Below are 14,241 nucleotides of genomic sequence, written 5' to 3' on the forward strand. Positions count from 1 at the left end.
ATTTACTCCTTTATGACAATTCTTCAAAGTAGGTACCTTTTTCCCTATTTTTCAGGCAAAATTACCACCGCTGAAAGAGATTAAGTAACCTGCTCAAAGTCATACGGACAAGTGTCAGAAGTAGGACTTGAACCCAGGTCTACTGGATGCAAGTGACACCCACAGACACCGTGTCACAGGCTATGCTACCTCTGTAACATGAGGGGCTTACACACAGTACTACTGTCAGTCTTTTGCAGATTTAAAAAAAAAATGCTGTTCAGAGAGGTTATATAACTTGCCCAAAGTCACCCAGCTAGGAAGTATCTTAAACAAAATTTAATCTGTTTGTCCGATGCCAAAGTACTTTTTCCACCATACAACACCATTTCTCCATGCTCTCTCTAAATCAGGATCCATGCGAATCAGAGTCAGGAACAAGAGTATGACTCCAGTTAACCAGCGTGCACAGAGAATGGGGAATTGACGGTTTTGGTTAATGAAGAACATCTCTCTTATATTAACTGATTCAAAAGCTTTCTAACAATTACCAGTGCACCATCCACCCTAAGTCAGCATGGTATAATGTAATGCTTCCTTGATGATTCAGGATCTTATGTGTCCCAGAACCATCATTATAAACAGCATTTGTTTCTGAGAAATGTCCAAGTGGATACAGAAGAAGGTGAATGGGGTAGATGTGTGGGGAGCCCAGAGTTAGAGGACAAGTTAAAGTATATTCTACTCATTTACCTTCTCTGCCAGCAGAATGGAAAAGCCCCAAACTGAGACTCATCAAATGTTTCAGTTGAGGTGGGTTCAAATGAATCACGTTTACTCCAGTTCACGTAAGTAGCTGACAAACTGCATTGAAAGTGACTGTTTTTCTCCTTTTGCCACTTGGTAAATCGAAAAGAGTGAAGCGTTCCCTGACTCCTGTGTACCACTGTGTTACCCCATCATCAGGGTAGAAAGGAGCTGTATAATTACCTTCTGAGACATGAATCATCCTTGCTCTGAGGGCCCAGACCTGTTTGACTCTATAAAAGCAGCTCAAGGTCGAAGTGCCATCCCCCGGGCTGCTATAATTACCAAGCCACCAGGAGGAGATGAAGGTGCTCCCTGCATCTGGCCTTGCTGTCCTCCTCGTCACAGCTCTGAAGTTTTCCACTGCAGCCCCCTCCTTATTTGCAGCACCCCCCCAGGACCTCAAGGAACAGCTACCAGCTCACACAGGTTTGTGAATCTTTGCACAATTCCCTCTTCCCCCTCCTGCCCCAGAAAACCTAAAGGGGATAATGAGAAAATAAGGAAAATCTGTTATGGCTTTGAAAACATCTTCTAAGTCCACTGAAGTCTAATGGATATGATCCCCTGTAGAGCTAAGGCTGGTGTCTGGTACACACTGAGTGCCTGTGTTCCATGATTGCATAAATAAATGAATGAATGTCTCTCCAGGTATCTTGCCGCACACAGAATTTGAGGCGGCTTGCAAAAATACATGCATTACAAAAAAAAGGCAAAAGAAGTATTTGAGGAACAGCGTAGGAGGAAAAATAAGGGCAGAAAAATAAAAATCAAAGTGTAAGATTTGCACAGTACAGGTGGGTCGGAAACTTAGTGCTAAGATTCCTAACAGTCACAACAGAAAGATTTCCTGTGTTCACTTTTTAGAAAAATGGCTCTTGTACTCAGGGCAAACTTCATCAAAATTTGAAGTGAACCAAGTTTTTGCTGGGTGGCTACCCGCTTCTCATGTGAGGGTCTCTCCTCTCTAAAGCATATTCCCCAAGCACCTTATTTACTTACAATTTCTGTACCTTCCCCTCCTTTAAAATCTCTCCTAACTGACTGTCGGAGAGGATCTGATAAAATAATTCATATCAGAATTTCTTCGAAGGCTAAGTGTGACTCAAAGTGATTCAAAGTATATTTGCTTCCAAGCGTTTTATTTTTTTGTTTTTAACATTTCAAGGGAAGTGGCGAACTTTAACCTTAAGAAACAAGTCTTCAATGAAAGAATTTCCAACATTCATGAAAGGTGTGTAGGTGAGATGTTTTTACACCAGCGCCTCCGTTTCAAGTGTCTGTCAAAATGATAGTGCATCTGTGATTGCTAACCCTGCCTCCAGGTTGCTTTCCTACCTGCCAGGCTACACCTGTGTACAACATTGCAGAGCTGATTTTCACCTGTACACACCGGCGTGTCCCTACTGATTGTTTACACCACTCTTCCATTCTAATTGGTCCATCCCCCTGCCACACCAGTCGTTAAACATTTTGAACATCAACCCTGCATATAAGCAGCACAGTGGATGCCGAGCATAGACCTGCTGAATTGAACTTCCTTTGACTTGAGCCCACTTTCAGACGAACTAAATTCCAAATAACATATCTCACAATACTGGGGGTCTATTTCAAATTGTATTTTGCTGGTGCCACCAAGCTTTGAATCCCTTCTCCCCAGATGTAATCTTCCATCACCCAGCCTCATGCCACTCTGATTCAGAAACTAGAGTCATTGGGACCTCCAGAAGGAGGGTCATGCTGAGGCCAGAGCTGATCTGGCGGCTGAAGACCGTGGGTTTGTCCAGGTTCAGACAAACTATGTTCATTGGGCCCAAACCAGCCATGCCTGTTCATTTACAAATCATCATTTACTGCTTTTGTACCACAATGGCAGAAACCACTTGATGAAACCAAAAATATTAATTATCAGGCCTTTGCAGAAAACAATTAGCTGACCCCATAGTGGTCTATGCAGGAATAAGGCCAGTGAGCCTTGGAAAAAGCTAACCTTGCTAGGAGTATTTAGAAATAATTAGGTGTTCTTGGACTGTTGGGGATCTGTAGTGACCCTTTACTCCTTCCTCTCCAAAGCAAGTCAGCCCTCCTCAGTCTCCCTTATGTCGTACTTTCTGAAAGACCTTCGACCAAGGATCAAGGAAACTTCTCAACACCTGGCAAACAGACCTTCTCCTGCCTGCAATGGCCCCAGTCATCAGCTCTGGGCAGGAACAGGTATCACTCTGCAGCAAGCTGGAATGATTTGGGCAAACCTCCCAAGTGGATCCCAGTGTCTAGAAAGAATTACCGTCCCACCTTATAGTTTATAGAAATATTTAACAACTTAGGCAGCCTTACAATACAACAAATGAAATGACAGGAAAATAGACTTATTTCATAAAAATAGCTTAAGTTCATTCATTCAGCAATTATTTATTGAAAGTTTACTGTATGCTATGTGCCAGGACCTGTTCTAAGCACTGGACAAACATCAGTGAACAAAACAAGTCAAGTCCCTGTTCTTATGGCGCTGACATGGGGATGATGGAGGAGTGGGAAGATGCTGGGAGGAGACAATCAAGTCAATCAATAAGTCCCCAAGTGATATTAAAAAATAAATTAGGATGATAGCGAGTTACTGGGACCCTGGGGGGCATTTTCACTTGAGTAGTCCAGGAAGGATTCTCTGAGGAAGTGATGTTTGAGATAAAGAGCTATGTGAACCTAAACTTCACAGTCGTGTGAAGATCTGGAGACAGAGCAGTCCAGGCAGAGAAAAGAGCGAGTGCAGCAGCCGGGGGCTGAAGGAGCTTGGATTGGAGCATCGGGCTAGCGTGGCAAGAAGATACTGGCTGAGTCCCAGAGTCAGGCCAGGCCAGCACATACCTGGGGCCTGGGGGCCCAGGCCAGGTTAAGCCCCTTCTACACTATTCTCTTCTTTCTAGATCGCTCACTAAGAGATAACAAATGGATTCCTGTGCCTGGAAACTCCAGGCAAGAAACATTTCCAAATACTATTCGCTTCTTCCTAAACCCATGAACACGATAATCTATGCTTGAAAAGATAAACAGGTTTTTAGTCGATTTAATGCCCACTTGTATCTTCTAAATTCTGATTGGCTAATTATCATAAAGGCTTGGAAAATGATGAAATACTTAGTCTCATAATCCAGAGTTTTATTCTACTTTTTGTTTGTTTTTTTTAAAAATAATAATATCAATACAACATTTAATACAGGCTGTTAAATTGTCCTTAAAATAATATAAGCTTTTATAATCACATTATTATGAGCTTATAATTAAAGAAAATAAAAAACCTTCCAAATACAAACTGTTAAATTCAGGTACTTTTACTACCATTTTACTTTCTGTGCATAAAGATACTTTTTAATTGTCATTATACTCAAAATTTGGTTCCTACCTTTCTTATTATTATAACACAATAAAATTTTGATTTTATACTATGTTCATAAAGATCATGTTAAAAAGTTACAAATATTTCAGAATATAAGTGAGTTATAATTTATTTAGCCATTTCCTTTGTTGGATATATGGAATATTTCCATATGAATAATGTTTCTATGAACATCTTTGTACATCAGCCTAATCTAAAGGATTATTCTTTTCAGGATAGAGTTCCAGAAGTGTAATTAATGAGTAAAAAGGTATATACATTTTAAAGTCTTTTGATACATTTCAAATATTTTCACACTAAGGATCTCATTGGATCCTCATACTGGTGTGGGTAGGATAGACACCAACCCCATCTTATAGATGAGAAACCTAATACCAAAAGGAATTGCCCAAGCTTTTAGAACCTAGGATTTGTCACACAACAAAAAGTTCCCACAGTTCCATTCCTGTGACTTAGCCAAAACAGAAAGAAATATTGAAGAACCGTATCTTGAACTTCACCTTGTCCTGAAGCACACTTAAATCTGAGCTTTAAGCTCTTCACTCTCAGGAAGGACACTAGGAAAGTGCACTGAAAGAAGAGTTGGGAGGGGGACCTGGGCCACTAGCTTCTGGGACTGCCCTCGAGGCCTCTGCTATTCTTATCTGTCAAACATTGTTAGAGACACGGAGAGGGGACCGCCATATTGCCAACCCTAGACTCCTGCGGTTTCAACAATGGGGGAGTACGGAGGGTGGGGAGGCACGTAGGACAATTCTGGTGAGTCCTGAAATCTTTGACCCAGGCCCACAATTAGGTGTTGAGCCAACAGCACACAAGTGTTAGAACAGAACACAAACACAGTTCTAAGTGGGCATCTTTGTGCTTAACTGAACATTTTGACTCTGAAAAGTATGCTAAACCCTCATCAATAACCTTGGCAAGAAAGTGTACAGAATAATTTGGGCTCTCTGTACCTCAGAGAGTTTGATAATTCTTCAAAGAAGCATATTTTCTATATTTTGGCTAAAGAAAAATAGCTCAAATGGTAACTGAACATCTACTCTGCACCTAGAACTGGGTCAGGCCAGGGCCATATCTGTGAAGGCATCACGATCCCCAGCCTGAGACCCCACAGGTGAGAGTATGAGAAGCTGGTGGACTGTGGTACAAGGTGGCAGGTATTCACTAGTCTAAGAACCACATTCCGTGGGAGCACCCAGTAGGGAGCAACTCACCTGTGTCACTGCAGTAACCAATCCTTGTGGTCTCTTTAAGTAGAAATAGTTTCTCATTTTATCTTTACTTCGTTAAAGATAGTTTTAATCCTATTTACTATGACTTGCCTTAAACCTTTCGAGCTGCAGGTCTAGTATCTTAAGCATATATTGAAGAAAAAATATTTTATTATAAAAATTATATATGTTCACAGCAAAAAAATATATAAAACATATATAACTAAAAATGAATTATTCTCAATTCCATCACTAAAATATAACCACTGTTAATCCCTTAGTCTATATTTTTCAAAACACTTTCTATGACTCAGTGCTGGTACTAACGTGAAGGAGTGACACAAGCTTGGACCCTGTCTTTATTTAAAATTTTGATATTTTGTCCATCATGGATTTTATGCATTAATTTTTATTTTTTTCCAAAAATATTGCATTAAACATTATTTTTCTTGATCCTTGAGTATTTGGCAACCCCCCACCCACTTCCTCATCCTAGTCCTAGTTTATGACTATATATCTGTGTGTATTAATAGGCACAGACTTCTGTTTACAAAGGTGGCTTGTACTATAATAATAGTTGTAAACCTTTTCACTTAATATATCAGAAGCTTCTTCTTATATGACCATATTTCATAAAACCAAAATTAGAATTTAGAGTGTAAGTGTAACACATAACCTAACAAGGGAATAAAATATTTGAAATCAAAATGGCCTCAGTACATATGGAGCATCTGGCCTTCCGCACAGAGCTCACCTCTGAAGAGCGTAATTCAGACTTACCATGAGCATCATGTTATCACAGCATCAGCTTGAGCAAACAGAATGGCTCAGAGAATCAACGTCATCCTGCCAAAAAGATCAGGAACATAAAATGCTGATTTAAGATGGCCTAACCAGACACGGAAATGAAAGCAAATAGTTACACCTTTGTCTCAGGGCACCTGCCCTGGGTTTCAGGGCTCCATCTCCCTTTTCCTCCTCTTGGGTTCTCATCTCAGTAAGATTTTTACAAAGAACGACCACCAGGGAAGTGAGCTCCTCTCATAAGCAGGGCAAGGAGTAAGGATTGGTTGACCCCACCGTAAGAACACAGAGCACCTTGTCCAAACAAGTGAGCGAGTCTTACTCCTTTTCTTTTTTCCTTAACAATTACAGTTCATGTTCATAGCAGAAAACTTTGGGATATAGGAAAGGATAAAGAATAAATTGTCACCCATAATTTTAAAACCCAGAGATAAACAAGATTAATATTCAGACTTATTTCCTTCCATTACTTATGTTACTTATGTTCATTATAAATTATATATATGTTAATTATCAATGTCTTGATTAATGTCTTAATTTTAAGTGTTAATATAGATGTTAACATTATTATATTAATATACAGATATAATAAACATGAATATAACATATTTACATTATATGATTTTGTTTATGAAATTATGTATAAATATTTCACTTCTACTTTTCTCAGTATATTGCCATTATATTGACTGCATTACTCCATGCCATTAAATATTTTTCAAAAATATATAAATAATATTATTTATATACAAGTAAGTACCTTATAATAATGTACAAATATAAAATTTTATATTTAATAAAATACAGATATAAAGATTTAGCTGCTTTTTGTTTTCCTGAAATAAGTTGGGTGGGTGAAATTCCTGGGCCAACAGCAGGCTCTGACCCGACATTTTCACGACCCTGTCTCACTCACTTCACCCAAGAAGTCATACAGAGTGTTTTGAGTGATACATTAGGGTTTTAAGCCTTTAAGCGCAAATAAAAGCCTTCTAATTTATGGCTAATTTCATTTGCTTCAAGGGACAAAGAGCCAGTCCTAGGAAACATGCCCCTTGGAAACAATTTGCACCCCATGTATTGAACACACCTGAATTAATTAAAAGTCTCAGCTGGGAAACAGATTGACCTGCTGCCTTTGTATAAGATGAGAGGCTGCAATATAAGGCCGCAGAGAGTTAAGAACATACTGATCTTGCATAATGTATAATGAAAATACGACACTAATAACTGTTTACCAGAAAAATAGGACAGTCTTTGTTTTGCAAATTGGTAAAGACCTCAATGACAAATAAATGGTCCGTGGGGAAAATGTTCACATTATTCTCCTTCCGTTATTTTTTCCTCTTCAAATAACTATTCATTGTAGAAAAAGTATAAAAGGCACACAAATAAAAAAATCTAAAATCCCACTGCCCAAAGATAATTGTTGTTAATAACTTGGCATATATCTAAGCTTCATCTTTGCAAATATATCTAATTTTTTCAAAAGTGGGAATATGCTCTGCACACTATCTTTAGCATATCAAGAATACCGTCCCTGTCTTACCTGAGTGTAAGTGTTGCCCAGAGATTGTGCTGTGGACGTCAACCTGCCTCTCTGTTTCAGGCATACCTTGACAAATATTACACAAAGAAAGGAGGGCGCCAGATTGGTGAGATGGTTGCAAGAGGAGGCAATTCCATGGTTAAAAACATTAAGGAGGGCTTCCCTGGTGGCGCAGTGGTTGAGAATCTGCCTGCTAATGCAGGGGACACGGGTTCCAGCCCTGGTCTGGGAAGATCCCACATGCCGCGGAGCAACTGGGCCCGTGAGCCACAACTACTGAGCCTGCGCGTCTGGAGCCTGTGCTCCGCAACAAAAGAGGCCACGATAGTGAGAGGACCGCGCACCGCGATGAAGAGTGGCCTCCGCTTGCCGCAACTAGAGAAAGCCCTGGCACAGAAACGAAGACCCAACACAGCCAAAAATAAATAAATAATTTAAAAAAAAAAAAAAAAAAAAAAAACATTAAGGAGCTGCAGGCTTTCTTCGGCCTCCGAGTCACCGGGAAGTTATACCGGGCCACCATGGATGTGATCAAGAGGCCTCGCTGTGGAGTTCCTGATGTGGCAAACTATCACCTCTTCCCAGGTGAACCCAAATGGAAAACAAATACTTTGACATACAGGTAATGAGATCGAGTCTTTCCAAATTCAGAGAGAAAGAGACTTTCTCTCCTTCTTTCTTTTCATTTAAAAATATCTTCCTTCTGATATGTATAAAAATCATGACTCATCACAATCATAAGAGAGCATAAGAACTTTTTAGGTCTAATCTTTAGAAAATGACAGTGGAGAATTCACTAGAAAATATGATCTCAAGAGTATCATAATGGCTGGCCGTTTTAGGCATTACAATTTTACCAATTAGAAACAACACATTTTTCTCTAAAGAAAAATAAACTAGTCTAGGATTAATAGCCTGATGGTACCAACCAGTTTGCTTAAAACAATCTTCTAAATCAGAATAAACTCACTTACTAATAAATTAATTTTTTATTAATTCCAAAAATAATTTATTGACAATTTATTAAATGTCTACCATAGGCATTCAATTTTGGAGATGTAAAGGTGAGTAGATCACCTTTCCTCTCCTTTGGGGGAGACACGCATACAAACAGCCGCAGCTCCGGGTGAGAAGTCTGAAACTACAGGTCTAAGCAGACAACTGTGGCAGCACATGGAGGGAGCTACCAAGTCACCCAGGGACTGGCCAGTGACATCTGAGACTGACTTGTAGGCAAAGCGGGAGCCAGTCAGCCCCTAGTCCCAGGCTCCCCCATCTCCCACCTTATCCCCCCTCTACCTCCACAGTTGAGCCTGGTCCCCACCTGGCCATCCTCTGGTTTCCTCCTTTCCCAGACGGAACAAGGATTCTTCACGATCCAAGAGGACCCATTCACCCAACCAGAATCTACACCCTCACTGTACTCTGGGTTCTCAGGCCAGAATTCCAGCCCCACAGCCTGCATCCATTTGTGGGGCCAGTAAAGGCCTCCTTCCCAGGTTGGTCCACCCTCCTCCGTTGAACCATCCATGGTGCTTCCTAATTATTATACTACATTTTACTATTATCTATATTCACGAGGTCATTTACATCTCTTATCTGTATGATGGAAATGATGTGCTGCTGCTCATCTCCTCCCAACTTTACGTTCACTCGTGGCAAGTTGGTTGTTGAAATTAGCCATAGGGAGCGTACTTACAGTATGGAAATCAGCAAACCCTACAGATGAGGAGTTTTGGTCATAGAACCGGTTGTTAAACTGTAGCAACACACCAGTGATTCCCTGTGATCAAATGGGGGCTCAAACCCAAGGAGAGATCACATGATTCCTCTAGGCCACTTGTTAGTTGCTATGAGCCTAAGAGTCCATTAAGGTGGTGCTGAACACAATTATTAGCCTCTGCTCCAGCATAAGAATTCCACAAAAATCAAAGCACTCGGGGAAGAAACACCCTATAAGGAATTAAACACCCAAGAGATTATGAGATGATTAAGGGTAAGACAGAACTATTTTATATAAACTCTCGAAGTTTTTTCTGTCATTTCTTAAAATAAACTGTATCATAGAATTTTAGTCAGCGATTATGCACAGCAAAGACAAGGGGATAGATCAAGCTAATTTGGGACTTAAAGAAGTATAATATTCTTGTGATAATATTTTGGGCAGTCCCAAAAGCACCCTCCACACTGCCCATCCAGTTGCTCCCGAACAACTCTCCTTCTCCCCCGCCCCACCCAAAAAGGAACTAGAGACTATCTTAGTACTCTGTCTATATAGCTACTGGATCTCAGAATAACTCCTTTTAACATAGCCCAAAGGACTGCAAAAGACAAAATATAGCATAGTGCTTATGTGCATAGGCTTTGGAGTCGTAAAGAACTGGGCTCAAGTCCTGACTAGTCATAAAACGTAGAGTGTTACTATTATCTCTGAAGGTTGCTGTGAGAGTTAGAGGGTGTACCGCATTTAAAAGTGCCTAGAACGAGGTCCAGCACGTAGTGTGTATTCACAGAACATTAACTGTCACCACTGCTGCTGTGTCAGTCTCCAGACCCTGGGTCAGGACACCTGTCCACATGCTCTTCCTTTCTGGTGTCGTCCCTTCTCCATCCCTGTCTTCTCCAGCTCAACACACAGGCAGCTCTGTGGGGATGGATAGCTCGTCTATAATGTGAGCGAATTTCGAGATACCAACTACACAGAGCCATGCTAAATCACAGATTCATATTCTGCAGTGGGCGTGGCATATTCTGAAAACACTAAATGGTCCCTTCAAGGGTCCTTCGGGTTTCCCCTCGGACACTCTACCTGCCTCCTCTTGGCCCCAGTCCCTGGAGTTAAAGATCTCCTTGATCCTTCCCTCTCCATTACTGAGGTTTAGCTATTTCCCATCCTCTCTGTGGGACATGGTCCCTTCCTTTTGGGCCCCCAGGATAACCACTGTTGGTTTCTGGCTGAGAATGCACCACCTGCATCAGAATAACCTAGAATACTTGTTAAATGCAGATTTCTGGATCACACATGTGTGTTTAACAAGTTTCCTAAGTAGTTATCACAAGTCCTAAACTTTGAGAACTACTGAGTAGGCCCTAAAAAACACTAGCTTTTATTCATTAGTTCATCCACTTAGCAAGTGTTTGCTAAGTGCCTACTATGTGCAAGGGCCTGGACTAGGAAATGGAGAAAGAGAAAGTTGGCTAGGTGTCTGCTCTCAAGATTGGATCTCACAGAATTCACTTCTAACTCTGCACCCGTGATTCCATCTGAGCCCAAAGTTCTGGGTGGCAGTTCCTTTCTCCCACCCTTCCTTTACATGCTGCCAAGAACCCCCAGCCCCTGGCCTCCAGCATGGCATGTCCTAGAAAAACACCAACTATCTCCACCCACTGTTTGTCCAAAATGCTCTGTACTTTTCTGCTTTCTGATGTCATTGCCAGGCCAGGACTTGATGAAAGACTCAAGCCTTTTTCAGTTCAGGTGAGCATCCTTGTGAGGAGCTAGCACTTCCCCTTTAAGATACATATTATTTTAAGAAAAAACATTCCCCATGGCCCTGGGGAAATCCTGATGGTCTTTGAATAAGAATTTGAAAAACCTCAAAACTCTGTGTTTTTATTTTTTACAATTGAAAATTTTCAGTACCTTTTGGGGAAAGAGGTCCCTTCTCAATTAAAACCACTTTAGGGAAAATAGGCTTCCGGCTACTCGTAAAGTTACACAAGGTATTATTCTTTAAAGTTAGTGATATATAATAACAATGAAAGCCAAACTGTTTCAGCACCAGATTATCTCAACTCTCTCATTTCTCCCCTTCATTTTTCTTACTGTTTAATATGTTTCAGTAATTTAACAAATATGAAAGCAAAATAAGAATTATTATTTTGGAGAAAGAAATCTAAATTGTAGATTTATGTTCAATATTTTTATTTTTAATACAATCTTGACGTAATTCTTGCTTTCTTCACTTAGGAGCACTTACTGAAATCAAGACATGTTCCTTCTGTTTTCACAGAATATCCAAATACGCACCTTCCATGACTTCTGCAGAAGTGGACAAAGCAGTGGAGATGGCCCTGCAGGCCTGGAGTAGCGCCGTCCCTCTGAGCTTTGTCAGAATAAACTCAGGAGAAGCAGATATTATGATATCTTTTGAAACTGGAGGTACTGTGGTGCTTCTTAGATTTTGTCTACTAATCAGAGGAGAAATGTTTCAACACTTTTCCTTCTACAGTATTTAATCCATGTGATCAGCACAATCCTCCTTCACACAGTTGTGAAGGGCAGAGGCCAAGATCATGGCAAAGTCACAATCTTCATCTGGCCAGAATATAGAACCAGAGGAGTTCTCAGCATTTCTTGTCATCATTAGACTGAGCTGTAGAATGGACTCAGCATAACCAGCTTTCATAGTGGTATTGCCCCATCAGGGACAAATGCTGTCAGATTTAGCTTTCCCATTGGCTAGGAGGTCATCTGACCTCATCCCATTCCCATGATGATGTCCATCGCCATATACCCCTCCCATATTAGCCAAGGATTTCCCATCTTGAATCCTCACTGAGGATTAATTCCACAGGAGCCCTGACAGCTTTCCTGTGCAGCAATGTTTAGGAGAGTGACTGGCATTGCCGTCTTGTTCACACTTGCATACCATCTTTTGGAGATGCCAGGCCTGCCTCCAACCTGCCCACTTCTTCTCCATCCCCCAACTCCCCCCAGCAAGGAGTAGAGCCCTTTTCAGAGAAGCATGTCTAGTAGTAGATGATGGAAAGGCCATGTAATTCCTTTCCCCTCTCAGCTTCCTCAGAGTCAAGGTGAGTATCACTGCCTCTTCCCCTCCACAGATAACATTTCTAAGTGTCCTATTTCAAGGCCTTATCTTAATTTTAATCTGATGTCACTGGGGAAATACATGCTTAGAAGCTGGGAGAGAGAAGATCAAGTAAGTCCTGAGTGTGACCCCTTGAGAGGTGGCCCTGGGTGTGGCCTGGTGCATGGCAGATCCTGTTCCTCCCAGAGGACCAAGGCCACCCCCAGTGAACTGGCAGGGCAGTGGGCTCAGGCAGCTCTGGAGGTGATGGAGTTAACATCTGGCTGTCTCTTGATCTTCCAAGCTTGTGCTTTGTTCCCTAAAACAAAGTTGACTAGGGACTGTGCTGCCATTTAACCAGGCCTTCAGGGCATGTAATCTGATTAAACAACACTGCACTGAAACCTGGGGAATGGCACACCAGAATTTGTTTTGTTGGTTTTTAATAAAACAAGGTATCCTCACGAAAATCCTGAAAAACTGTGAAATGTAGTTTCTATACTGTCCCTCGTTTTATTCTTCCTCCTTTTCTATTATATTTGTAATGAACTTTTAATTAAATGTAGATAATAATACAAAAGCATATTAAGCTTTGAAAGTTGTAATTTTATAAACACCTTTATTGCTTTCATGAGTTTTATGCATGAAAGTATATCAAAATTACAGAGAAATTTTCTTTTTCTTTTCCTTTTTTTGACACTTCCTTAAATTATATTGTGCTCTAGAAACAGAAAGCACACACTTGTTCAATTTACTATAATTGTCTTAGTCAAATCATATTTTTGTTTAGTTTTTTGTTTTTCTTATTAATTTTATTTTTTATTGCAGTATAGTTGATTTACAATGTTGTGTTAGTTTTAGGTGTACAACAAAGTGATTTAGTTATATATATATATGTGTGTGTGTGTATATATATATGTATATATATATTCTTTTTCAGATTCTTTTCCCTTATAGGTTATTACAATATATTGAGTATAGTTCCCTGTGCTATACAGTAGGTCCTTGTTGGTTATATCTTATATATAGTAGTGTGTATATTTAATCCCAAACTCCTAATTTATCCCTTCCCCCCTAACCCCGAATCATACATTGAAAGCACTCTGCCAACATGTTCACAGACCAGTCAGTGGACAAGGTTGCGATTGAATGACCATCTGCTCTTTCTCCTTTTGTAATCTGTGGCATGCTCATAGTCTACAGTATGCCTTGTGCCAATTAATAGACATTGCAACAAATACAATATCAGAAGAACATTTTTTATTTTTAATGCTTACTATCTTTAAAATACCAAATATCCCTTTTATTTTTTTAATGGATAGGTTACTCATTGGCATGTGAGCTTCTTCTTATAAAAAAAGTGAATATTGAAAAATAAACCTATTTGTATGAGAAGTGTCAATGCTATTGAAAAAGTTTTCCATTCACTGTGATATCAGGTACCCTGCAGAAATTGCTAGAAAGACTAAATCCTGTTGGTGTTTCTCCGCACTTGTTTAGATCACAGGGATTCCTATCCATTCGATGGGCCTTGGGGGACTCTATCTCATGCATTTGCACCTGGAGAAGGCCTGGGAGGAGATACACATTTCGACAATGCTGAGAAGTGGACTATGGGAATGAATGGTATATATGCACAATTCACCATAACCTGGAAAATATTGTACCTTCTTCTGGGCCTCC

At 40.3% G+C, this 14,241-nt stretch overlaps 1 protein-coding gene across 1 annotated transcript in view; it reads left to right on the forward strand.

Annotated features, from left to right (window-relative positions):
- The first annotated feature begins 1,088 nt into the window (after window positions 1-1,088).
- MMP20 (matrix metallopeptidase 20) overlaps window positions 1,089-14,241 on the forward strand; it is a 44,608-nt gene continuing 31,455 nt past the window's right edge. Inside the window, 6 exon segments of the mRNA XM_059929887.1 lie at window positions 1,089-1,175; window positions 1,177-1,215; window positions 7,808-7,894; window positions 8,209-8,369; window positions 11,761-11,909; window positions 14,059-14,184. Of these exon segments, the coding sequence (XP_059785870.1) occupies window positions 1,089-1,175; window positions 1,177-1,215; window positions 7,808-7,894; window positions 8,209-8,369; window positions 11,761-11,909; window positions 14,059-14,184 (649 nt within the window).

This window comes from Balaenoptera ricei, chromosome 8 (genome assembly GCF_028023285.1).
Source record: "Balaenoptera ricei isolate mBalRic1 chromosome 8, mBalRic1.hap2, whole genome shotgun sequence".
NCBI lineage: Eukaryota > Metazoa > Chordata > Mammalia > Artiodactyla > Balaenopteridae > Balaenoptera > Balaenoptera ricei.